Source organism: Anopheles cruzii, chromosome 3, assembly GCF_943734635.1.
Source record: "Anopheles cruzii chromosome 3, idAnoCruzAS_RS32_06, whole genome shotgun sequence".
NCBI classification, from domain to species: Eukaryota; Metazoa; Arthropoda; class Insecta; order Diptera; family Culicidae; genus Anopheles; species Anopheles cruzii.
This window is the reverse complement of record NC_069145.1, coordinates 50,285,375-50,309,539: the sequence shown is the minus strand read 5'-3', so window position 1 is coordinate 50,309,539 and position 24,165 is coordinate 50,285,375. Positions and strand designations below refer to the sequence as shown.

Here is a 24,165-nt window from a genome sequence, read left to right as displayed (position 1 = left end):
AGGAAGGTTTAAATGCTAAGGAAATTCATGAACGAATGTCGAAAGTATATAAGAACTCTTCGCTTCCAATTAGTACAGTAAAAAGATGAGTTGACGCATTTAAACGTGGTTGTACAAGCCTTGAAGATGATCCAAACGTCCAAAACACAGTTGCAACACCCGACATCGTACACAAAATACAGGATATCGTATTGAAAAATCGTCGAGTGATTGAAAGAGATTTAGTAGAAGCTCTAGGCATCTCATTGGGCAGTGAAACAAATCATGCGTGGAAAGTGTTTTTCATCAAATGATGAATTCATAACAGCTGTGGAAGCGTATTTTGCAGCCCTTCCAGATTCTCACTTTGGGGATGAAATTCATAAATTATAATCTCGAAGTATCGAAATCGTTCGAAGTATCGTTCGAAGTATTAAAAATTTATTTCCAAAGTGGTAGGTCGTCAAATCATTCGTCAAAAGCACATTTTATTCAAGCTCATTTCTACCTCGGTGACCATGTAATAATCAGTAATGTGGTTCGGAAAACCCACAAATCGTGCAAGAGAAGCCAATACACCCATAACGAGTGACTGTTGGTGCGGATTGTGGCTGATTGGTTTTTCGGCGAAATTGGAGCTGAAAATTTGGACGGCATTTGGATTCAACAGACCGGTGCTACGTGCCATACAGCGACAGCCACAATCAATATTTATGTTATGCGAACATACCAGCAGCTGTTGACAACCTTAAGACCGAAATTCAAGTTGCTATTGACGAAATAGGACCAGATACAGTCGAAAACGTACTCAAAAATAGGTCGACCGAATGGGCTACTGCCAAACCAATTGTGGTAGACATTTGACCGAAATTGTTTTACATAAAACAAAATTGAAGAATCAACTTTTCGGATAAAAGTTCAAGCATCGAAAAGTATTGAGCCGTTTTTATTTTATAACCAAATAGAAAAAAGAATTCGGGCTGGGCCACCCTGTACAACTTTTAAGTGGTTGAAGAAATATTTATTTCTTACTAGTTCGATATAAAAAATCAAGATTGACTTAGTAACTTAACACTCATTTTTAAATAAATAATTGTAAACTTATTCCAGGTACTACTAATGTGAAACTGTTTAAGCATCACTTTCTTTTGCATTAAAAACACGACCTGTTTGCTGGGAATAAATTTCTCCAAAACACAAAGGATTAAGTTTTTCATCGCAGTCACTAAGTATAACGTTTGTTCCATTAGCGAAATGTTCACTTAAAAGATCGTGATCATGAGATAGACTATAACCGAATAGCAAAGCTTGGTTGATATCCAGGAAACCTTTGTTGAGTGTAGTATAATTCCCAGGGGTTTTTGTAGGTTTCCTTTCTTTTCCAACACGATTTAAAATTGCTTCTGTTTAGGAGTACAAGGTGTAAAAAAGTAAATATTATTATTTTAAACACTTTTACTAAATTTTACTTTTACTTGCCATGTTTGAAACATCGTTTCTTGAGCATGGAAGATGTTGTCCATGTAATACCGAAAAGTTTATGATTTCTCTGTGAATAAGAATAAATGCATCCTTTTACTACTCATAACGAAAATTCTAATTGATTCCTACATATTAATTGTACATATGCAAAGCACTGAGCGCTGCCCAGCGTAAATCGGAATTTTTTGTTGGAGAAATAAACATTTTTAAAACTCAAAAATGTTTCAATACCGTCTGCTTGTCATATCTTATCATAGATAAATGGAATGAGTTGTCTTATTTTCCATATAAGCCTTACCCTGTGCGTTGGCTCTGGATTGATTGATGAGGCACTTTCGTGTAATGTACCGGAAATTTTTCGTCTCAATTTCGGTTCCTTTCTCTGTAGCACTCGAAGTCCTGCCATCAATGTAATTTCCGACTTCATATTCGAGCTAGTTTCGCCAGAACGTTCGAAGTTTTTACGTTTTTTAAAGCGCCGAAAGTAATCTTGTATGAGATATGTTGCGTAGAACTTTCCAACTGTTACCTCGTCATCTATGCCCGGAGGCGGCACTACTTGATCCAACAATTTGTTGCTTGTGCGTTTCCAAATTTGTTTGATAATGTGGCGTAACTCGATGTTAGCTTCATCGATGTTGCCTTCGGTTTTGATCTTTAGCGATGTGCGTACCACCGCAAATAACGTCGCATTAAACAGAACCGTGCCGTCGCTATTTAGCGGCATGTTCATCGATACCAAACGCTTGCAAGCCACCCTGTGTGGACATAACTTGCCGAATCCGAGCGGTGGAGATATTTTACGTAACAAGGTTACGACATCTAGATGCTTGATTCGACCTTTGGCGTCTGGATCGTACTCGCTCCATAGGCGTACGAATTCGTCTAGATGGTGTGGACCGAGGATGGACCAATCACGTGTTAAGTAGTCAAAATTATCCATAATGACAGCAACAAATAAATTGATAATAAGGAAGGAACAAAGCACATAGAACGAAATAAAATAAGGAAAAGCAAAATTCGATCCACACCCTTCTTTCGACTCTTTATCTTCTGAGTTTTCATCACACCGCACTTCTGCTCTAGAGGAGCAATCCAGCATTATGTCTTGCCAAGCCTCTCCTGCAATTAAAAGAAAAAACAAAACAAAACCATTATATCAAATATATAATTTTAGAAAACAATATCATATACGTTATGTACTTGTATGTTGGAATTCCATAAGAGCATTTTTGTGAAAAATATAAAGAAATTGTATCAAAAGGAAATGCTTGTTAAAAAGAGGAACAAAAATACATACCAGTAGCAGATCTAAACAAAACCAAAATGGCTTGGGGAAAGGTTTGAAAGTTATTGTTTCTATGTATCGCCGTTTCGTCATCCAAGGCGATACGACCAAAAACCTGGGGACAGAGGAAAAAATCAGTTATGCAATGCCTTTCTTCCTCCATTCATGCAAGCACACTGTGTTTCGACAGGATGGTAAAATTTAAAAAACATAACAAAACGCATTATTCAGGATGTTGTAATTCAAGGATCGTTTTATGGCTAAAGTTCTTCTTCTTCGAACCATTCTTCCAAACCATGATCGGTTGCGTGACAACCGGTCCCGGAATTCGAACTAAATTGTTTTTTATTCATGTTGGCGGCTGCACGTTAAAATGTCTATGAATCCTTGAAAAACACTGTATATTTTACAGAAAAATAGGAAATATCTTACTTACCTGCATACCAATCACTGCATAAATGAAAAATAACATCACTATCAACAACGCAACATAAGGGAGAGCTTGGAAGGATTTTATAAAAGTCCACAAGAGTGTTCGGATACCTTCTCCGCGTGCCAATAGTTTTATAAGACGCATGACTCGGAATAATCGAAAGAAATTTATAGATATAATTGTAGATGCACCCTGTGGAGATAAATATTTATTTATTAATACATGAAGTGAAATAGTACATTACCCTATCTAAAATCACATGTTTCGTACAATCGAATGGGGCAATATTCGTTACCGGAAATATTGTGCTGCACTTTTTGCATCTTTTGTAGCTTAAAAGCACGTTTTGCAGCGTTTAAAAGTGAAAAAAGAATTTACATAACATGTAATAAAATAAAGTTTCAACTAAATTTACATTTTCATTGAGAATGTTTCGAGTTTAAACTGGTGTTGCAAAACTGTAATTTGCCAAACCATAATTTTATTGTTAATTATGATTAGAATACCAAAGCAAATTTTTGACTACAGCAATAGGGACCTCTAGAAGACCACACGATTGTATTCGAAAGAAAACTGTAAGTTGAAAAGCATGACGGAAATTGTTTGAAAAGTACCTTTGTGCCGCTACTAGTAGTCACTTCCGAATAAACGATGTCGATAAAACTTCCCAAAACAATTATGAAATCAAACACATTCCACGCATCTCCGAAGTAGTTCTATAGACAAAACAAAAATACATCTAAAATTCCGAAAGATATGCTTAATTTGTTTTCTTCAATACCTGAAATCTGAAGGCAGCGAGTTTAAAAACGAATTCCAACGCAAACACAGCAGTGAAAAGTAAGTTAAAAAAATCTAGCCATTCAGAATACGGCTGTGGTTGCCGATAAAACTTCATGGAAAGAGTAATAGTATTTACCATAATTAAAATAAATATTGTATACTCAAACAACTGCGATGTGACAAACCACCACACTTTGTACTGTATCCTATCGTCATTCGGAATATAGCGCCGTACAGGTTTCGCTTTAATTGCAAACTCGATGCAATTACGCTGATTTTTATCCAGGTCACAGTTTTTATACTCTTGTTCACCTTCATTTTGAAATGTTACAATCACGAAACCGACGAAAATATTCACCATGAAGAAGGCGATTACAATGATGTAGATTATGTAGTAAGTTGCTACTAGCGGCCTATAGTTATAAATTGGTCCGAAATTTTCTGTGTGAGAGTCTATAGACACATACAAAAGACTAGGAAAAGCATAGGATAACTGTAAAATAAAACATGGTATAATTTTCAGCTGGTTGTTACTTACGATGGCCATCCTTCGAAGGTAGAAACTGTGAAAAGAGTCAGCATAGCTTTCTGCACGTCATCGAAATGAAATCTATTGTTAGACCATTCTCTTTCCTTTGAAACTGGTTTGTCCACATTACCATCTTCAAAAACTAGGTATGTGCCACTTAAAAAATACATAAATAAAAGCGTAATAATTGTTCAGCTGGTACGTTTTTACTAAGATGATTTAAAATTACTCACTGACAGTCTGATTCTTCGTATTTAGAGCGGTCGGAACATGAAAAGAATTTACCCTGAAAGAACGTAGAAAGAATAAAATATCCTATCTCAACTTTTTACCGTTTTTAAATTACTATAGACAAATTTGAAAATTTATCATAGAACGAAACTGTTTTGAATGAGGTGATTATTACTTACCTTAAAGAGTTGTACTCCTATAACAGCAAACATAAACTGTAGTAAGAACGTTACTAGAACGATGTTTCCAATAGTCTTAACCGCAACAATAACACATTGTACAACATGCTTTAAAAAAATAATCAAATTATTAAAGCATAAATCACAGTTCTTATATTTATATCGAGTAAACTTCTACGTTGCTGCATTACCTTCAATCCTTTTGCTCTGTTTATTGCTCTCAGTGGTCGCAAAACGCGTAGAACTCGAAGAATTTTTACAACCGATATGGTGCCTGAACTGTGTAAACGTTGAAATAGAATCAGTTAGTGAAAATAAACAATATTTTTAAAGTGTTCAGCCTACCTGAAGAACATCGATATTAACGACACACTGACAACCAGGAGATCTAACAAATTAAATGCTGAACGGCAAAATGCGCCTTTATGAAGGATAAATCCATAAGCAATTACTTTCAAAATCAGTTCAATAGCAAAGACCGCAGTGAAAAAGAAATCAAACTGGTTGAGAATTTGATTTCGCTCCGAATTTGCATTTAATGGGTCCTCAGCAGCCAACATCACCGAAGACAGCATGATGCACAATAGAATGATGTTACCAAATACGGTATGATTGCATAGCCAATGGCACAACAGGCGGAACCTAGTTCAAATCAAAGTAAACCTTATTATTCTTATTATTTTAGTTTTTCGACATTTGAGATAAGTCTAAGAAACAACTTTCAACAGAGCCTATTAGTTTTTAGTCAAAATACGCGGAATGTTATAACTGTGGTAGAAGCACATCGACGGTTTAATTGCATTGACTTAACTTGAACATAACTTGGATTAAAAAAATCGAAATAAAGTATACTAATAAAATTGCATATTTAGGAAGCAGCTTGATTTATGAAGAACAGCATTCTTAACCTGTTTGTAGGTTTCAGAAGAAAAAGCGATTTTTCGTCCGATACCGGTATAGGGCTGCTGGATACCACGGCTTCTGACAATCGTTTGGCATAGGTCGTATGAACAGAAACGTGATCATTTGGTATTTCGATTGCTTCACAGCTATCTGAAATAATGGAATCATCATCTAAACGTATATAATTTAAAACATAACTTAATACACTGAATATAAAATTATTAATAAAGAAATTAATATGTAAGCAGTTATAGCGGCTTGAATTATTCTTAAAAGGAAAGTTATTTTTATAGCGTTTATAGTTAATAATGAAAAACTACGATTAATAATATAACTTTTAAATAAATTTAATGTATGGTTACTGGCGCATAAACATACAGTTAATTATTGTTTTTGTACTTAACAAACTACAGAAGAATGATGAACAAAACGGATAATGCATGGACTATTTGCACTCAAGATACGTGGTGTGTTCAAAAAGTTCTGATAATTGTGTATTTCCGCGGACTACGTATACTCGATTTTCGATTTGCGCTACTTAAGCGCAAGCGCACAATTCGGTATTTTGGGTTATGACCTCGGTGTTTTGGGATATGCGTGGATGAATATTAATCGACTATCTTGAGAAGGGAAATACCAACAACAGGGAAAATTATATAGCGTTACTGGAGCGTTTGAAGGCCGAAAATGCAAAAAAAACGACCGCATACGGCGAAAAAACAAATGTTGCTTCATCAATACAACGCACCAGGTGACTCAGGTGTCAACAGGTCCATCAAAACATTGTCAAAACTACACGAATTGAACTCCGAATTGCTCCAACATCCACCGTATTTGCCAGATTTTGCTCTCAGCGACTACTGGCTATTCGCAGACCTCAAAACAAAAAAAATGCTCGTCGGTAAGAAATTTCGCTCGAATGAATGATGCCTATTTTAAGGCAAAAGATTAATCGGTCTACAAAAGAGGTTTTGAAATGATAGAGCGGCCCTGGAATGATTGTGTGGCTCTTGAAGGCGATTACGTTGCTAAACAAATCCAACTTTGACTAAAACTCTTCCTTAGGCCAGGGACTTCAGCCCATGTTAACCATAAGAGACTTGGCTGTTCTCTGCTTGTAGATGACGGAGCGTCACTTAGCTATAAAACATTGTAAGTTTATATTTAAGTACCAATAAGAGATTCAGCAGAGATCTCATGATGTTTTATTTACGTATGCGTTGTGTCAAAACAGTTAGAAACGAATTTATATCTTCAATTATTAATGTTATTATTGTATTGTAAAATTTATCAAATATAAAAACATCATTCACCTGTTAGTGTTTGAAAGAATGAAAAGAGCAGTTTTCGGCGGCTCGCGATATTTCTTTGCTTTTAAACCGATGTGAGCCATGCGTCGTGGAAGTGCAGGGTGTTTTGTAGCACTCCTTTGAGCTGCAGCAATGATTAACAAACATGACTATAAGTTAATTTTGTGTGGTAAAAAAAGGCTGAAAAACACGTTCCTTGGAAAAAACCCAATTAACTATAGTTTTGAAGTCGAGAATATAGTACAAAGCAGTATTGATATAAAAAAGATGTTAAATACTTTTCATGCAGAACCCATCCTTCCCAGCGCTTCTGTAGTTCTGTCTATGGATTTGTCTTTGTTTTTACCTCTTGTGAAAATCTATTTCAAATACAGCTCAAGACTCAAGACATGGTTATTGCCGAGATAGAACCAGAGACAATCGAAAATGTACACCCCGACTGACCGGGCTACTGCCACCAGTCTTGATGGACAATTGACCTAGATTGTTTTTCATAAAAAATGTCATGAATTAACTTTCCAAATAAATATTTAAGCATCGAAAAATATTTGGCCGTTTTCTTTTTTATAGCCAAATGAAATAGCATATTTGAAATGTACAATCCAAATGGACAGAAGTATGATGAAAAGAGAATATGTAGTAAAGAATAATAATAAGTATGATGAACCGAATGGTATGAATTTGAGCCATTCCGTAAATGATGTAAATTGCGAGCAATAAAAATTGGATAGTAAAACTGGTGTACTGTTTAAAACAGATATTTGAGCAACGCGTGTCTTGAAAGTAGGAAATAGCATTTAGTAACATTTAGTGGTCAATTGAGAGATGCTTCTTTTGCCTTTAATGGGTAAGAAAGACTACTTTAATGTTTAATAAAAACTCTACTGTCCATGCTTAAGGAGAATAAATGAAAATAAGCCGTTAGTGATGGGTGATGGCGAAGGCAGTTTTTTAAAACCCCAAATTGATTTATACTAAATATACTTTAGTCACTAAATATTCTTTACTTTATAACTGCCCCGAACATCTATTGCTCACACTTTATGTAGGCGAGATGAGGCGTCACTAGTTGGCCTAGTAGGACTTTACGATATTGTAGTGCTCATAGAGAGTGGATTTAAGGGCAATAATGTTTCCTCTCTGTTGAGCCCGGAGAACTACATCATCTACCGGACAGATCGCAGGTCTCTCACAAGTTTCTCATATCGTGTTTGTGGGGTACCAATCACCATCGATGATGATCTGTACAGATACCGTATGTCTCTTCGAGTGGTTTGTTTGTAGTCATGGCTGAGGATTCATCTTACTGATAGTCTTTCAACCCGAGTCCTTGCTGAATACCGTCCTGCACTTTAAAAGGCTCGTAGGTTCGCGAATAAATCTGAATAAAATGCTTGAGTGGATTCAAATTTCCTTTTAGTCTGTCCTTATGCTGTCTGAATAAAACAATTTAAATTCCGGCTTTAAACAATGTTAGAAAGATTCAGGATGATTGGGGCATTGTTTGTATTAACATATTTGTGGGATAAAAAATGTAATAGTAACGTATAGTATATGGTAAGCATCAATTCTCAACCGTTGCAGAAATGTGTTTATGTTAAAATATAATTAGTACCATAACATCACAAAATTTTGGTTGATATATGTAGGATATACTATACATCATCTGAGTCAAATTGTTATTAACTCGTGAGTAATGTAAAATACGTAAAAGTATGGAATACCTTGGATAACTACTCTACTGATGCGCGTTTTTTGTGTATCATCGATCGCGGTTGATGCAGTTTTAGTGTTGTTGGCACTGGTGATAGATTTCACGGCAAAAATGCTGAAAGCAGAACACGAGTAATAGCAAACACTGATTAGTGTATATAGCCCAACATGCTGAATTTTCGAGATATTGTGCTAGATCAATAAGTATTTTCTCAAATTTAATTATTGTACAAAGACTGTTCTATCAATCGATCTGACACAATATCTTAATAAATATCCCTTAATGTCCCGAACTTTTTACTAGTCTTGTCCACGATTTCATTATCGTTATTTTTCAAACGAAGATCCTGATCAAGCCTGCTTTGCAGTCCATTGTTTTCTCCGACGATTTCGTCTACGGCTTCCTGTGTCTCATCTTCTTCTCCTTCGTTGTCGTCATCGTCTGTATTGTTATCGGGTTTGTTGCTTAAACTATCCAACTCCGTATCTGGATCATCATCTTTTTCAACTGCTGTCAGTGATTCCGCATCAGCTAGATTGTCAACGGCAATTGCGAGGAAAACATTTAGTAAAATATCTTTTTTATACAGAGAGGTTAAGGAATGTTCAAAAAGTTCTTTTAAAAAATATTGAAATGATGATTGATTTTGAAAAAAATTATATCAAGTGCTATTATGTTTAACCAAGCTTTTGGAATCTTTAATCTATTATATTTGCTTAGATATAAAAGGCAATGACGGTCGGTTAGTTTGTAAAAAACAGGAACTATGCTAAAAGTTATTATACTTGGAAATTACAATATGCTATCCATTTGAAAACCTTTTTTCATAGGCAAAACCATCTCGAAATTTAAAATTAGAATTCACAGACACTTTAAAAGGATACAGTTGCCGCAAATGAATAGAATAATAAAGTAAACGCTGGCTAATATTCCAAACGAAGCCACACCGCCGTATGCTTGGATCCCGTCGTACATAACCGCATTCTAGGAACAAAATCAATATTGAATAAACATTCAATCAAGTCGTCGGTTAGGAACTGAATTGCTTTAAAATGTTTACCCAATCCTCTCCTGTTAATATCTAAAAAAATTAAAAAAGGAAAATGTGCTATAGAATATTTTATGAACAAGTAACGGAAAAAGCTGTTTTGTAACTTCAAATTACACATATATTTACCTGGAAAACAGTTAATAGGCTCTGCATAAAGCTATCAAAATTAGAACGCGGTTTATTGTCCATAGAGTTAAAGATGAATCGGCCACCAAAAACTTGCATACCAAGAAGGGCGAATATAACGATGAATAAGAAGAGTAACAATAGCAGCGACGCAATAGATTGAATTGAATTCAGCAACGAAGCCACTAGGTTTGACAATGATTGCCAATATCTAAAATATCAAAATAAAAAGAATAACAGGTATCAAGGAAATAATACAATACAGTTGCAAAGCAATACTTTCCCAATACTGGTCGAACATTTTGTCTCCCTTAGTTAATGAAAATTTATTTTAAACTTATAGTATTTCTGAACAATAGCAACAACCATGGCACAAATGGAAGTAATAACCATAGCATTTCGATTTAACGGGTGTTAGTTTGCAACGTAAAAATAAAATACTGTGTTGTTCAATAAATTTTGAGCTTCGATAAGAAAAACATAACTTTACGGTGTATTTCATTACACTTTATTATTCAGTATGGTCTCCCTGATCTCATCGTACGAAATCGAAAAAGTTATTTTTAAAATAAAGGGTGTGCCTGTCAAAAATTGGTCAACTTCAACTTGACGCATTATTTTTCATAGTGTATCAAAAAATCTTGTACACCTCTCATTTTAAAGATGTTTTTGTGTAGTATCATACATATTATTCGATTTTGACATTTGCCCTTCATTTGTGGAAATGCCGTCGAATCAAGAGAAGCAACGTATCAAGATCTTGCACTACCTGCTCTGACTACCTGCAAGAAAGTAGTGACTACAAATCATAACGACAAGCAAAACATGTCGGCCAGAAAACGATCGCGGAATCTGTGCATAGAGATGTTAACGAAATTTTCTGCGTAGTGCAGGATGATGAAACCTACGTCAAGTCAAACTTCAAACAACCATCCATCCATCCCATCAACCAGGAAATTTACGTCCGAGAGTGCCTAAATAAACGTCTTTTACCTTTCCTAAAAAAGTATAAAGGTTTTTTTCTGTTTTGGCTGGACTTATAATTGTAATCTTGTAATTATGGAAAAAGGCCATGGAGCGGTATGCCGCAAACAACATCCAAGTGGTGCCTAAAGACATGAACCCTCCCAACACGCCAGAACTTCGCCCAATCGAAAAATATTGAGCCATCGTCAAACGGAACCTCAAGAAGACTCGTAAAACAGCTGTCAGCGAGATGGAATTTAAAAAAAAAAACTGGCGTTCTGCAGCGAAGAAAGCGACCATGAAAACGCTGCAAGAGTTGATGAAAGGAGTAAAACGAAAGGTCCGGCAACTCGCATTCCTTAAGACGGAGGGTTGAATGATATTTTTTTTACATATTCTGTATAAAATGAGCTTTCAAAAGAAATATTACTTGATCTTTTGATAAAACGTTTGACTGATTTACACATTTTTTTGTTTGACCAATTTTTGACAGGCACACCCTTTAATTTATGGATACGTATTACTGGAGGGCCTGACGAACCGTAACAAAAACTTTTTGACATAAGCGCATACGATTTGACATTTTTACTCTCGGAGTTACAGTTCGTCTGGCCTTCCAGTTATAGTTACTAAGCTGAATACAGAACCCGAATTCTAATATCCATTAACATTCATATTCAAATATATACTCGAAAAAGAATTGTGGAAAATTGTCAATTTTCTTCCAATGGAATCCAATTTTTACCAAGCTACGACCACGATCGTTTTGACACAATATTGTCGTTAGTAACCCATTTTTCATTGCCAGTACCCATCAGTTTAAGTAATGGGTCGAATTCATTCCGTTTGACCAAAACTCCGCAGATGGAAATTCTATCCATCAGGTTTTTTGTGTTAATTTGTGCCACTCAAACATCGAGCTTCTGTCTAAATCCAGCTTTGTGCAAATGGCTTAAAACTGTTTGATGGTTAATCTTTAGCTACTTTGCGAAGCTACAACTACTAACATGCCGATCAACTATGATTATTTCTGAGGTTTTATCGACATTTTCGACAACGGATCTGCCTGTCCGAGGTGCTGCTTAAACATAAGCAAATAACTGAAACGGGTCGACGAAACCAAAATTGCACGTTACTAGCTGTTTGAGTATCAGCACCATAAACACCATGCACAATTTCAGCAGCCTAGCATGAAATTTCGCCTTTATCAAAGAAAAACTGTAAAATGTACCGAATTTTCTCTTTGTTCACTCGCATAGTTAACACCCTGTAATTCACACACGAATGCAACAAACAAAAAACAGGGAAATGAGATTTTTAAATCTCAGATATTAGCTTTATAACGAGTTGAAACTTGAAACTGTACGATATCGATATCCATCACGAGATATCCATCATTAAAGGCATCTACCGGGAAAATTATGGATTATATTCCCCAACCTTATGTTATTCAAGGTGTAAATAAAGGCTTACGATGTTTAGAACCTACTTTGTCACTTTGAAGACGCGCAATAGACGAACGCAACGCAGTACAGAGATGCCTAATGGAGGCATCATTTGAGTGTTGGTCAGCAGCACTTCGATAACACTGCCTATGACGACGAAGCAATCAAAGCGATTGAACAGCGACACGTAGTATCCCTGCAATCCTAGGCTGTACATTTTAAGAAACATTTCAAGTGAAAAGAGCGCCACGAAAAACATGTTGGTATATTCTGAAAGGATGAAGAAATGGAGTAAATCGTAAAGCTTTTGTGATATCAGACTGGAAATAAGCCTTTAAAGATAAGATAAAGTTATATTGTGAGCCCGTTGTGCTTTTTAGCAGTGTATTGAGAAGGAAAATTGTATGGTGGTGGAAACACGACAGGTATGATTGTATTATATGATTTAGAATAGATTTTCAGTGACTCAAGTGGACAGCCTGGAGAGTTACCGAAAGACTGACGGCGTACGGCGTTAACATCGGTGTAGTTTGTGTATTCTGGGCTCAGGCAAGAGTTGACTGGTGTTAACTTAAAACTAGGCTGATGATGAATGACCCGGTGCAAGTTATAAAAGATATCGCTAAATCAATGCTTTAAGCGTCAAACAGATGAAATGTGATTAAACATAATGCAAAAAGTATCTTTATTATAAAAACAAATTCACATAGCTCTTATCCATGTCGAATGTTTTTGGTAGCTATCGAGTTGTAATAAAGTAGCACAACATATATTATGAAGAATAACAGGTGAGCAAACACCATCAAATCACACTAAAACCAGAAATTTCCAAAAAAGCTATAAGCGGTACTACTTGTTTAGTCAGGCCTAAGAAAGAACAACAGTATATTTTCATGCATAGTGAAAAATTGTAAGGTTTGGTTTCAAATAGTCTGTATTCGTAGTTTGCTGGTCTAATCTTCTTCCTCTTCTTCGGAAACTACCGCTGGGCAGTCTTATACTGCACCAGAGACAATGTTAATCTCTGGATGCTTTCTGTAACAGTTCGTTTTGACGGGCGGGGTTGTTGGTCCCGCGCCAACCCCCCTGTCACGCCGGTATCGGGAATCGAAACCATGGCAGGTTGAGTGACAACCGATCCAGGGATGCGAACCCAGGCCAGCTGCGTGACAGCGAAGAGCACTACCGCCTGCTCTATCAGCGGGGGTATCTAATGCCTGGTCTAATCTAATGCAGCAATTTCTTCAAAAAAGGATCGCTTTAAAAGTAGGCTTGCTGTTTTGTTCAAATGTCAGTTGCAATCGAAATAGTCTACGGTCAGTCACTAAACTTTCGCTCAGGAATTCTTAAAATGGATGGCAGATGAAAGAAATGGTTTTGCCATCTATGTCAATTATTTTCAGAAAACCGCTTAAAAGCTCAAACATGTCTACAATATGTTTCCGGTTTTATTTTTATTTTGACCTTGACTTTAAAACTTTGTAAAACAAGAACAGAGATTTTTAAGTAGGTTTATTTTAACATGTTTTTTTAATTAGACGTGTTAGTGGGATTATTTTACCATTCACAGTTTTGATTAATGAGCTATTAACAGCAGTAAAACTGCTTTTTTAAACCGGTGCAGCTTAACCGGTTGAAAATAATAATACTTTTTCGGCAAACAGTCGTACAATTATTTATCTAATTCGTGCTTACATGCGGGCGTACTTGGTTGGCTCCCTGCAAGTATGCATCGAGTTACTGTATGTCAGTTTACTTTCCATCGTTCCACAACTCCAAAATTTGTGAGCTCCAGGCGCTCGAATGGAGCTAGATATCACTAATTAAACTCATAACGATCAAGTTGAGTAACGCAATAGTCGAGCGGTCTGGTTTCGTGCGGCGATAGAACGTGCAATTATGCAGTGCGAATCGTTATCACTGTGCTTTGGTGCTCCACACTAATGTAACTACATCTAAAAATAATAACATATAGCTTTCTTTTAATCGAATTATGAAACGTTGTTTTTTTCATACACTCGTATTGTGACAGCCCGTTAATAACATATTATTGCTATGTATAGATCCTTACCTTGAAAATCATCCAGCCACTTTGGTTGATGATAATGCTCAGTTGCCAACACGCCAGTGTTAAGAAATACCAGCACAATTATTAACCAATAGAATGCTTGGGATTTTACAGCTTTTCGACAAGCTCGCCTCATTTTACGATTTAGTCGGTCCCATGCTCGCAATCGTCGATCGTACCACGAGTTCGATGGTTGCTGCACACTATCCATTGTTGCATCCGGATTGTCATTTGCAGAGTGAAATGGTGATCCTTCGACACTAGTTTTAGTCGGATTTCCAATATTTGCATTGATGCTGTTTATTTTACTATCTTGGATTTTCCCCGGTAATGGAGGATCCTGGTACGTATCTATATCTTCTGCTTGGGTGATCCAATCCAAGTATCCTTTCAAATCTTCTTCGATACGCTGTTTTTCGCGGAGCTTCTGAAAATCTCCACGAGACTTTGCTTTCGTGCGCTCCTTTGAAAATTCTCCACTAAGAACACCGAGAATTAAATTCATGACGAAAAACGCTCCTAGAATTACCATCGATACGAAGTAAATCCACTGCCAATTGCTTCCCATAGCATCTTCAATCTAAAGGCCGTCAGTGAAGAAAATGAAACAATGAAGAATATAAGCTACATTATAGGAAAAAGATGTAAATAATATTAATGAAAAATAATAGTAATTTACTACATGTGCGTAAATATTTTATTATATAAAATGTAATTATAATTATATAATTTATTACAGTGTTCGCCACGAAAGATTCTTTTTTTCCATTTGGTTTTCAAATAAAAACGGCCTAATATTTTTTGATGCTTGAACATTTATTTGAAAGGTTAATTCTTCATTTTTTTTTAAGAAAAACAATTATACTATTCAAAGGACTTATTTATTTTATAATTGAGGTTTAACGTGACTTACGTAATACAACATGTCTGTCCATCCCTCTAAAGTGATGCACTGAAATACAGTCAGCATTGATAAGCCAAAGTTGTCAAAGTTGGTAATGCCAGCATTGGGACCTTCCCAGTAGAAACGGCACACGTATTGAGATCCAATCGAGTTACACTGATAGCCCCCCTCACCACATGGTGTAGGATTTTCCATCATATCTCCTAGCAATGGGTAGTAGTAAAATAAGTATGTATTCATTTCCTATTCAGATTCGCAATCATTAAGTTACCTGTAACGTTGTGGAAGCACGTCTTGTGCATTTTGCCAGAAAAAAGTTCCAATCCAATAATAGCGTAAATAATAATTACGAACAGTACCAACAGAGCAATGTGCAGCAACGGAACCATGGCACGTAAAATAGAATTAAGCACCACTTGTAGGCCTGTTCAGAACGAAATATTTAAGAATGAGTGCTACATTCAAATCCAGACAAGACAAAAAAACATTTAAAAAGCATACACTTCCATTCCAAACAGATTTAAAAAATTGCACGTTTAAGTTTGCGTTTAAAATAGTTTACAAATACATTTTGATAAGTGATCGAATAAGTGAGATACCAAGTCCATTGAGCTGTGAGGTGAAAAACAGTGGATAAAATAGATAAACTATTGAGTGTTGCGACGGCTTAAAAGGACTTTAGCCAGCGAGCTGGCAGGGCAGCGTCCGACAACAGTGAGCACGTCGCTGAAGAGAAGCTTTGGTTACAATGTTAATGACAGATTCTTCTAGTGTTCCCCCGGATACATAATTGAGAACGACACATAATACATACCATAATTGGGTACATAACACATATGGGAATCATAACTACCAACATTATGGCACAAAACATTCTAAATGGAAATACCTAGCCCACGAAAATTCTAATTCAACTACTACGATTGGGAAAAGAGCACCTGCTATTGTGGTAACAAAATAACGACATTTTGCTTAGAACTCAAAAAATCTTCTAATTCATTTCATCCCCTCAAAGTAGTCCACCACGATTCTATCCGTTTTTGCACCAACTTGCACCAACGTTTTTCCCAGTTTTCAAAACATGCCAGAAAGTGTTCTTGCAACAGTTAGCAGCATTGGCAACACAGTTGCAACTGTTTGGCAGCAGAAATTTAATTCCACACACAAAATGTAATGGTATTGCGTTGTTGAATAGTTAGCCGAGTGGAGTTGGCCTGCACCAAAGACAATGTTAATATTTGTTGCTTTTCACGGGCAGAATTGTTAGCCACACCACATCAACTCCCTGCAGCCAAACCAACCTCCTGAACCGAACCAATGGCCACCTACGCGGCAGAGTTTCAGAGACTATGATTTTTTTTATGTTTGAATCAATTGAACTGTTTAATTGAACTGAATAAATTTTTACTATCAATTTTTAAATTATTACTATTATTATTATTAATATTAAGCGAAATGCTATTGGTTTGTGAATCGAGTGTATGCAATATTTTCTCCAAAATACAACGGGCTCGGTAAGCATTGTGCTTGTAGAATTATATAAAAATATAAAAATACTAACTCGGTACTCCGGAAACCAATCGCAGGGGTCGTAGCACCCGAAATGCTCTGAGAGCTTTCACGTCAAAGCCATCCTTCATGATACTGGATAAAGTTGTACTGATCATGCTGCATTTGATAATAAGGTTATTAGTCGTTATATTTGTTCATTATGACTGATTCTGTTGATGATTTTTTATAATTGCGGCCATTTTAATTAATTACGATAGTATCAAATATATATAATATATTAGGTCGGGGAAAAAGAAAACCATTATTTTTGGCGGGAAATTTTAAAACTTATTTAAGATGTTTCGGCATATCCGAGCGGGGTCAAATACACAGCGTTTCGATGTATAATTTGTTGCCATTTTAATGGTCACTTCATAACGGCTCTCTCATAGAAGTATAGGTACTTATTGACCCAAAAATTTTAGTCATGGTTTTTCACAATCTTTTCTGGATCTCATCTTCTTTAGACTAGACTTTAGACTTCTTTGATGAAACACAGGTCTTCTGTTGTCCAATTCTGGCCGCTTCTGATCAATCTTCAAACGGTCCAGTTGTTGGCAGTAAGGATCAGAATTTAGTGTTTAGCCTTACGAAAGCTACTTATAACAAATGATTTAAAATGTACCAATGTATTTTCTCTTTGTTCACTTCCATTTTTAATACTCTGTAACTCAAAACTGACAGTTCTCATCCAACGTTTTCGAGTTAATTGAATTACGAATTAATCGAACAAACGAATTAATTGTTGTCGATGAGATTGTCCATCAATAGTTTCATTGGGTTTAAAAAACTCACTTCACCACACCTTTCACCTTTTTGACTTCCACCTACCCGTCTCCTCCTTCCGCTCCGCCTTCGCGCCTCCACCGCCTCTAGTACTTAAGGCCCTAGTACTTAAGCTCAAATTGTAAAGCCACCGGCAAACAATTGAAAATATATGAAATGAAATGAAATGAAATATCCCACCATATGCACGGCATTGTACATTCCACACTAAATATCTCGCTTTGGTTGGTTGGTTCACCAGGCTGTACCCAGGCTATTTGCGTTTAGGATGCACATAATAAAACTACTTTTCATCACCATTGACGATTCGGAATCCTTTTCTGTCGTGCAAGCACTAATTCGTAAATAGTTTTCCTTCTCTCAATGTCTCTTTCTTTTAATTCATGTGGAACATAATTATGACATTTGAACACCAATAAGACATTTTTCATATCATTCACATGGCACTCAGGCGATGGAAAACTGTTGGGCGGGCAACTCCTAACATTCTTGCAAACTCTTTTTGCGCCTGACATGCAGCCTGATCGAGCCATGCTGCCAATTCCTCATCATGAAACTTTTTTGTCTGTCCAGGTCGCTTTTGGTCTTGACACGTTCTCTCAGCAAGAGCATGTTCGAGATTTCGAGATGCTTAAAAAAGGTGTTGCTTACACTGTTACCAAAAAACCTATTCTGCGTTAGATGTGTAACGAAAGTAGCTGTCAAACACATATTTCATAAAAAAAGATTGTGACATTTACCAGGTCTAAAACTGTGAAAGTGAATTGTTAAACTGATGGCTCTATGTGTGAATTTGGTCCTCCTGGGGATTAAAAAATGGGTACCACATAAACTGAACGCAAGACAGCAGAAGAACCGAAAAACCAAATGTTAAATTCTGCTCGACAGGTACAAAAGGAAGTCATTTCTTCATCAGATCGTCATTGGGGATGGAAAGTAGATTCATTTTGAGAATGCTTAAAGGAAAAAACATGGGTCAGTTCGGGAAAATCATCTACTTCGACTGCAAAACCAGATCGATTCGGCAAAAAGACAATACTGTGTGTCTGATGGGACCAGAAAGGTGTGGTATACAAAAAGCTCCTAAAACCTTAATTCATATCGCTTCTGACAACAAATGGCAAATTTGAACCATGCATTGTTCGAAATGTTTTGATTAATGTAGTTCGCTTGCACTTCTTGTTAATACGACTTAAATGTACAAACCTACTAGGGAGTAAACAAATAATCAACAGCTTATGTTCTCGTGTTTACTTTAATTGTGTTAACTTTAATGTAATTTTGAAATCAATTGAACATGCTTTTTTCATTGAAAACATTGAGTTTTGCTTACCCAATTAGAACGATTGTAAAGTCCAGCATATTCCATCTGCTTCGAAGATATGCTCCAGGATGCATTATAAATCCATATGCGATTAATTTCATCACGCATTCGAGCGTAAAAATTATCAAAAAAACAAGTTCTACTTTTTCTAGCAGTGCATTTGTAGCGTTAGAGTCACCGTTGGGGAAAGGTGTGTAGGTCGCAAGAGCGACACAGTTGGCGAATATTGTCAATAAAATAAGGTACTCAAACGCCCTACAAATAAAAATAAACAAAGAAAGATTGCATTATTATTAAAAAAACTTTGCCAGTTTCCTTACTTTTCTAAAAAGGGTTGATATTTTGTTTCAGATTATTTTTACAGGGAGACAATATGACATGGACAAGATTGCAAATCGATCGAACTTATACAAATATAAAATAATAAAAAAATATATTGCAAATATATATGTGTGTATGTGCAAAAATGCCGCTTCCTCTTGGATCGACCGAAAGTCAAGGCTAGAGAGGTGGGTCGGGTCGCTACACAATGTTCCCCAGACATTTTGAACTGGATTTAGATCCGGACTTCGCGCTGGCCACCTAAGCAAACCATGTTCTAGTTATCGAACTGGTGTGAATGCTAGCATTATCTTGTTGAAAAACCAATTTGTTTCGGCGGTTGGCAGCTGTAAACGGGATCAGGCAGTCGTCTAAAGTCTGGATGTAATCGTTAGAGTCCATTTTACAAGATGTAAAAGCCAGATTGAGCTTGCCCGTAGAGCAAAACCCTGTTGAAACTCTTTTAAGGAAGACACACAATACACGCCTATCTAGTGTAACGAGCACACGCGGTCTGGCGTGATATATTTGACGTTTACTATTCAACTGACTGACATTTCTCAGACCGCCCTGTGCGAACGTTGAGTTGCGTTACCACTAATACTCCAACAAACCCAAGCCAAACCATCAGAGATCCTCCTCCAAAGTTACGGGTGGAGAAGTACTCCGGAACTTGGCGTAAATCTCGCCAGTAGCCTGTTAGACCATCAAGCCCCTCCAAATTAAACTTTCTTTCATCAGAAAAGATCACCTACACTAAAAAACAGAAAACAGAATTGGTTCTTTTGATACAAAATGTGCTCTTCAAAAAGCAGAAGAAAACCCAAAAATACAATATCCCACCGACGTTCCATGTTCAGTTTAGCAGATTCTACACTTTTTTATTGGTGTGCCTTGGTCATTTGTATTCGAGTTATATTCAGGCTGTTTTGGAAAACCTTGCGAATAGCTTCCCTGTTCACTGCCAGATCCAGTGTAGATTTGATTTTTGATAGCGATATTGTCGAATTTGATGCCAATTTAACAATGTTCCACTTGGTTCTGCTCGACATCTTGGATTTTTCGGAGTACACTGCATAGTTGCATACCGTTTAGGATCCTTTGACTAATTACGGACCACTTTAATGGATCTCTTTATCCTTCGAGCCATTTCTGGAATAGCAACACCCTCCAGCCTATATGCCTCTATCAATCCTTTTTCTTTTTCACTTATAACACTTCCTTTTGCAATATTTAAGTATTTCACTTGCAAAAATCGTTATGAAAATTACTCTCGGAAGCAAAACTCAAAGTGCGGCTATAGAAAGTTGACAGTGCCTATATTGTATTTGGTAAAAAAAAACTAGAAATCATAAAACTTCAATCCAAACGAATGGTTTTATTTATCATTTTGCCTACTTAATAAAGTCCCAAAACCAGAAGTTGAATAAGAAAGACGGTTTGGAAGATACGTTAAAGACGTGGGTGCGGCTATAGAAAGTTGACAGAGTGTAGTCTGTATAGATTCTTCGTATCAACCGTCTGTCAAAATCACCGCTGTCGGTTGGGCAACCAAAGTTCATATTCGGACTGTTTTCGACCCTTTTATCCTACTGCGTTTAGCTCCAACAGTTGTTCCATATATAAGCTCTGCCGGAGAAGCCTTGATGTTTTCTTTAGACGAAGTACGCAGGCCCAAGAGTATCAACGGAAGGTGCCCGCCAGCGTGTCGTATTCTTACAAATGATGGCTGCTTTCAGGATCTAATGCCAACGCTCGCAAGCTGTAATTCGCAAATGTTTTCGCAAAAACATTCTGCACGCTCCACAGCTGACCAAATATTTAGCCTAAGTCTAATCCTACAGCGGGGAAGCGAGTACAACGTCCAGATACACCATCTTTTCATCGACTTCAAGCAGGCTTACGACCGAATTAAGCGGTGAGAGGTGCTGGTCGTCATGATAACCAAGTTGATACGTTTGGTGAAGGCGACGTTGAGTGGTACCCAGAAACGAATGAGGGTGCACAACTCCATGTCATGTCGAGGTATTCGAGCCAAGAGAGGGACCGATTTGGACACGATGACGATTTGGACATCACCGGACGGAGGCATATGGACGTCGCTGACCAAGGATGCAAGGAGAAGCAACAAAGCTTGGGCTGGTTATCAACAGCTCCAAAACAAAGTACATGAAGACCGACCAAAGGGCCAAAGCATAATTAATGGTGGCCAACAGTACGGACTGGTCGACGATTTCGTCTAATTCGGTGCACTCGTCCTGCCAAATGGGGACACAACACCAGAAATCTTGCGTCGAATCATGGCGGCTAAACGGTGCTACTTTGGGCCTAAGACGGCATTTGAACTCGAAGCAGCTGGCTAGGCAAACAAAGTGCAGGATCTACAAGTCTCTCATACGTCCAGTTCTTATGTATGAGTGCGAGTCTTGGATCCTTAAGAGAAGCGACGAGAAACAACTGCTTACCTTCGAGCGTAAAGTACTAGAGAACTAGAGACGCTGCTACCTGTGGTGATGTCGAATGCGTCGACCGGCAGGTAAAATTCAGCGATCTTGATTGGGTGAGCTAGAACCACTGTACGTGCCAAATGCTCGAAAGCGGCTCGAACATCTTTACTTGCATGATCGTCTACAGTGCGGCAAACTGCAGGATCACTTCAATATGCTCGGAAAGTGGGCCTGCTGGTGTAACCAGGTGTCCGAGGAATGGTATCTCCGAAAGACCGAATTCACATTTCGACAAGTTAATCGTCGTCTTTTATTGTATGTACGAGGGGTGATCAAAAATTTTTGTGGCATTAGGTTGCTACACATGTTAGTAACTTATGATGAAAATTTCGGTCATTTTGAGAATTCGGTCAATTTTTGATTTCGGTTTTTGTTTTGCTAGGACTCGATTTGGCTCATCTTCGATGCCGTCTTTATTTCCTAAATCGTATCGTAGCGTCGTCCTTTCATGGCCTCCTGCAGTTCCAGGTATAAGAAAAAGTCACAGGGGCCAGATCTAGAGAATACGGCAGCTTTGGCATCACTAGAGTGTTGTTTACGCCAAAAAAACGGGCAGAAACAACGATCTGTGAGTAGGGGCGCGACAACCAATTTTGGTTTTCCCACAAATCCGGGCATTTGTGTCGCATTGCTTAAGGCGAATTGTGCATAAATTGCAGGAAATATTTTTTATTGACGGTTCTATCCTTTGGCAACAACTCATGATACACCACGATCCTGCAATCGAAGAAAACTGTAAGCAAAACTGTTCACATTCAACCAAACATGGCTTTTCGACATTTCGGCACATTCACATCTTCTTGGCCCTTTGAAAAAAGGTTGAACCACTGATAAGCGCTGCTTTTGGTCTGAATAGCTCCACCATAAGCCAAAGTCAACATTTCGATTGCGTCCGAGCTCCTAATTTCGTTTTTTATACACAATTTGATACAAATTCTTTGACATCCAATTTTCGGAATAGACAAAAATCGCCGATGGGCCAAATCTTGTCCAAGCAAAACAGCTGTCAAAAATTGACCGATTACTCAAAATAGCCGAAATTTTCACCATCAGTCACTGACATATGTAGCTACCTAATGCCACAACAAAAACGATATACGTAGCCCGTAGAAATTCAAATTTCGCAAAACTTTTTGATCACCCTTCGTACATAGCCCACGGAAATTCAAATGTCGCAAAAAATTTTGATCAGACCACGTATATGTGGTAGTTGTGTTCTTGGTTCCTTGGATGACGATGCGATGATGATGTCGTCAATATAAAGTACTAGGAAATCTTGCCGCACGGTTTGCAGCTTCCGTCTACTTCATTAATGGACATATTCTGGACTATGAAGAAACTTCTGGGAACTATGTAGTTGGTGTTAATCACTTCGCGCACGGTATGGATTAATCAACAATTCTAATTCAAATACGTATTTTTAGAACCTATTTTTGTTTCAAATGATCGTTGTACTGAGATGAAAGACAACTCCAATTTGCTACTTTCTTTAGTCAGCTGTAGCTACCAAGTGATTAATTTACGATGATTTACGAGGTTACTAGATGGTTCAGGGTTACGATTTTAAAACATTTCAATGAGACAGGGTTATACTACATGCTGTTGTACAGAGTTGCCACATACATATATATTCGCACATTAAAAACATTGTTTTGAGCCCACGACAAGTCAAAACCAATTTCAAAATGTAAAACGCTGTAAGATGCTTAGGCTATTGTGCTTCGTAAAAAACGACATAGTTGCTCTTGGCTATTACAACTAAAATCCTAAGTAGTAGTAGTCTCACATACTTCCACTCAACCACTTTGATGCACAGCTTTCGCAAAGGATTCTTTAATGTGAGACAGTAAAACACACGTGGTGGTCGATCAGGCAACACTTTTCCTGGTCGCCTTTGAGGTCGCTTAAGCTGATTGTTTGCTCCTGCTCCATCATTCGGCAACTGATCGTCAACACTCAGGCCACCACCATTCGGAAACATTTGCGTTGCTGCACCATCGCCTGATGTTAAAGCCATTTTCACGTAGCTTTGATTTAAACTAGCTCGGGTTTGTGCATTCAAAATTTCATTTTTTGTGCATGACTAATGTTATTGTCTACCAACTCGTATACCACACAGCTCGCTCCTTAATAGAAAAAAACAATAATATTGATGTTGCGAGTCGACAGAGCACAGATTGTTCAGGATAATGTTATTACTACGAACGGTATTTCGCGAATAGTAATGTCAAGGTTACAGTAGTCTACCGCACACGACGAAAAGCAACATTAAACTGAACAGTGAA

The 24,165-nt window shown here is 37.3% G+C and overlaps 1 protein-coding gene across 4 annotated transcripts; it reads right to left on the bottom strand.

Annotated features, from left to right (window-relative positions):
* Positions 1-990: 990 nt before the first annotated feature.
* Positions 991-24,138, bottom strand: LOC128273993 (muscle calcium channel subunit alpha-1-like). Of its 4 annotated transcripts, none has more exons than XM_053012075.1 (26): positions 24,080-24,138; positions 23,671-24,006; positions 19,062-19,307; positions 16,953-17,059; positions 15,663-15,815; positions 15,401-15,594; positions 14,491-15,067; positions 12,464-12,689; positions 10,009-10,219; positions 9,892-9,912; positions 9,716-9,815; positions 9,125-9,407; positions 8,842-8,945; positions 7,121-7,241; positions 5,250-5,546; positions 5,096-5,183; positions 4,905-5,012; positions 4,728-4,780; positions 4,504-4,650; positions 3,964-4,438; positions 3,797-3,898; positions 3,186-3,374; positions 2,762-2,864; positions 1,760-2,583; positions 1,459-1,528; positions 991-1,382 (listed from the first exon to the last, which is right to left on the bottom strand). In XM_053012075.1, exons 2-26 carry the CDS (start codon positions 23,895-23,897, stop codon positions 1,111-1,113), a joined length of 5,298 nt encoding a protein of 1,765 aa, XP_052868035.1. In that variant the 5' UTR covers positions 23,898-24,006; positions 24,080-24,138; the 3' UTR covers positions 991-1,110. The 4 variants fall into 4 exon arrangements, 3 of the variants coding, with proteins under 3 accessions (XP_052868035.1, XP_052868034.1, XP_052868036.1); XM_053012074.1 differs by lacking the exon at positions 7,121-7,241 and adding an exon at positions 5,813-5,957; XR_008269281.1 differs by lacking the exons at positions 991-1,382; positions 1,459-1,528; positions 1,760-2,583; ... (1 more) ...; positions 3,186-3,374; positions 7,121-7,241 and adding an exon at positions 5,813-5,957 and having other exon boundaries at positions 3,801-3,898; positions 3,964-4,074; positions 4,151-4,438.
* Positions 24,139-24,165: the final 27 nt, after the last annotated feature.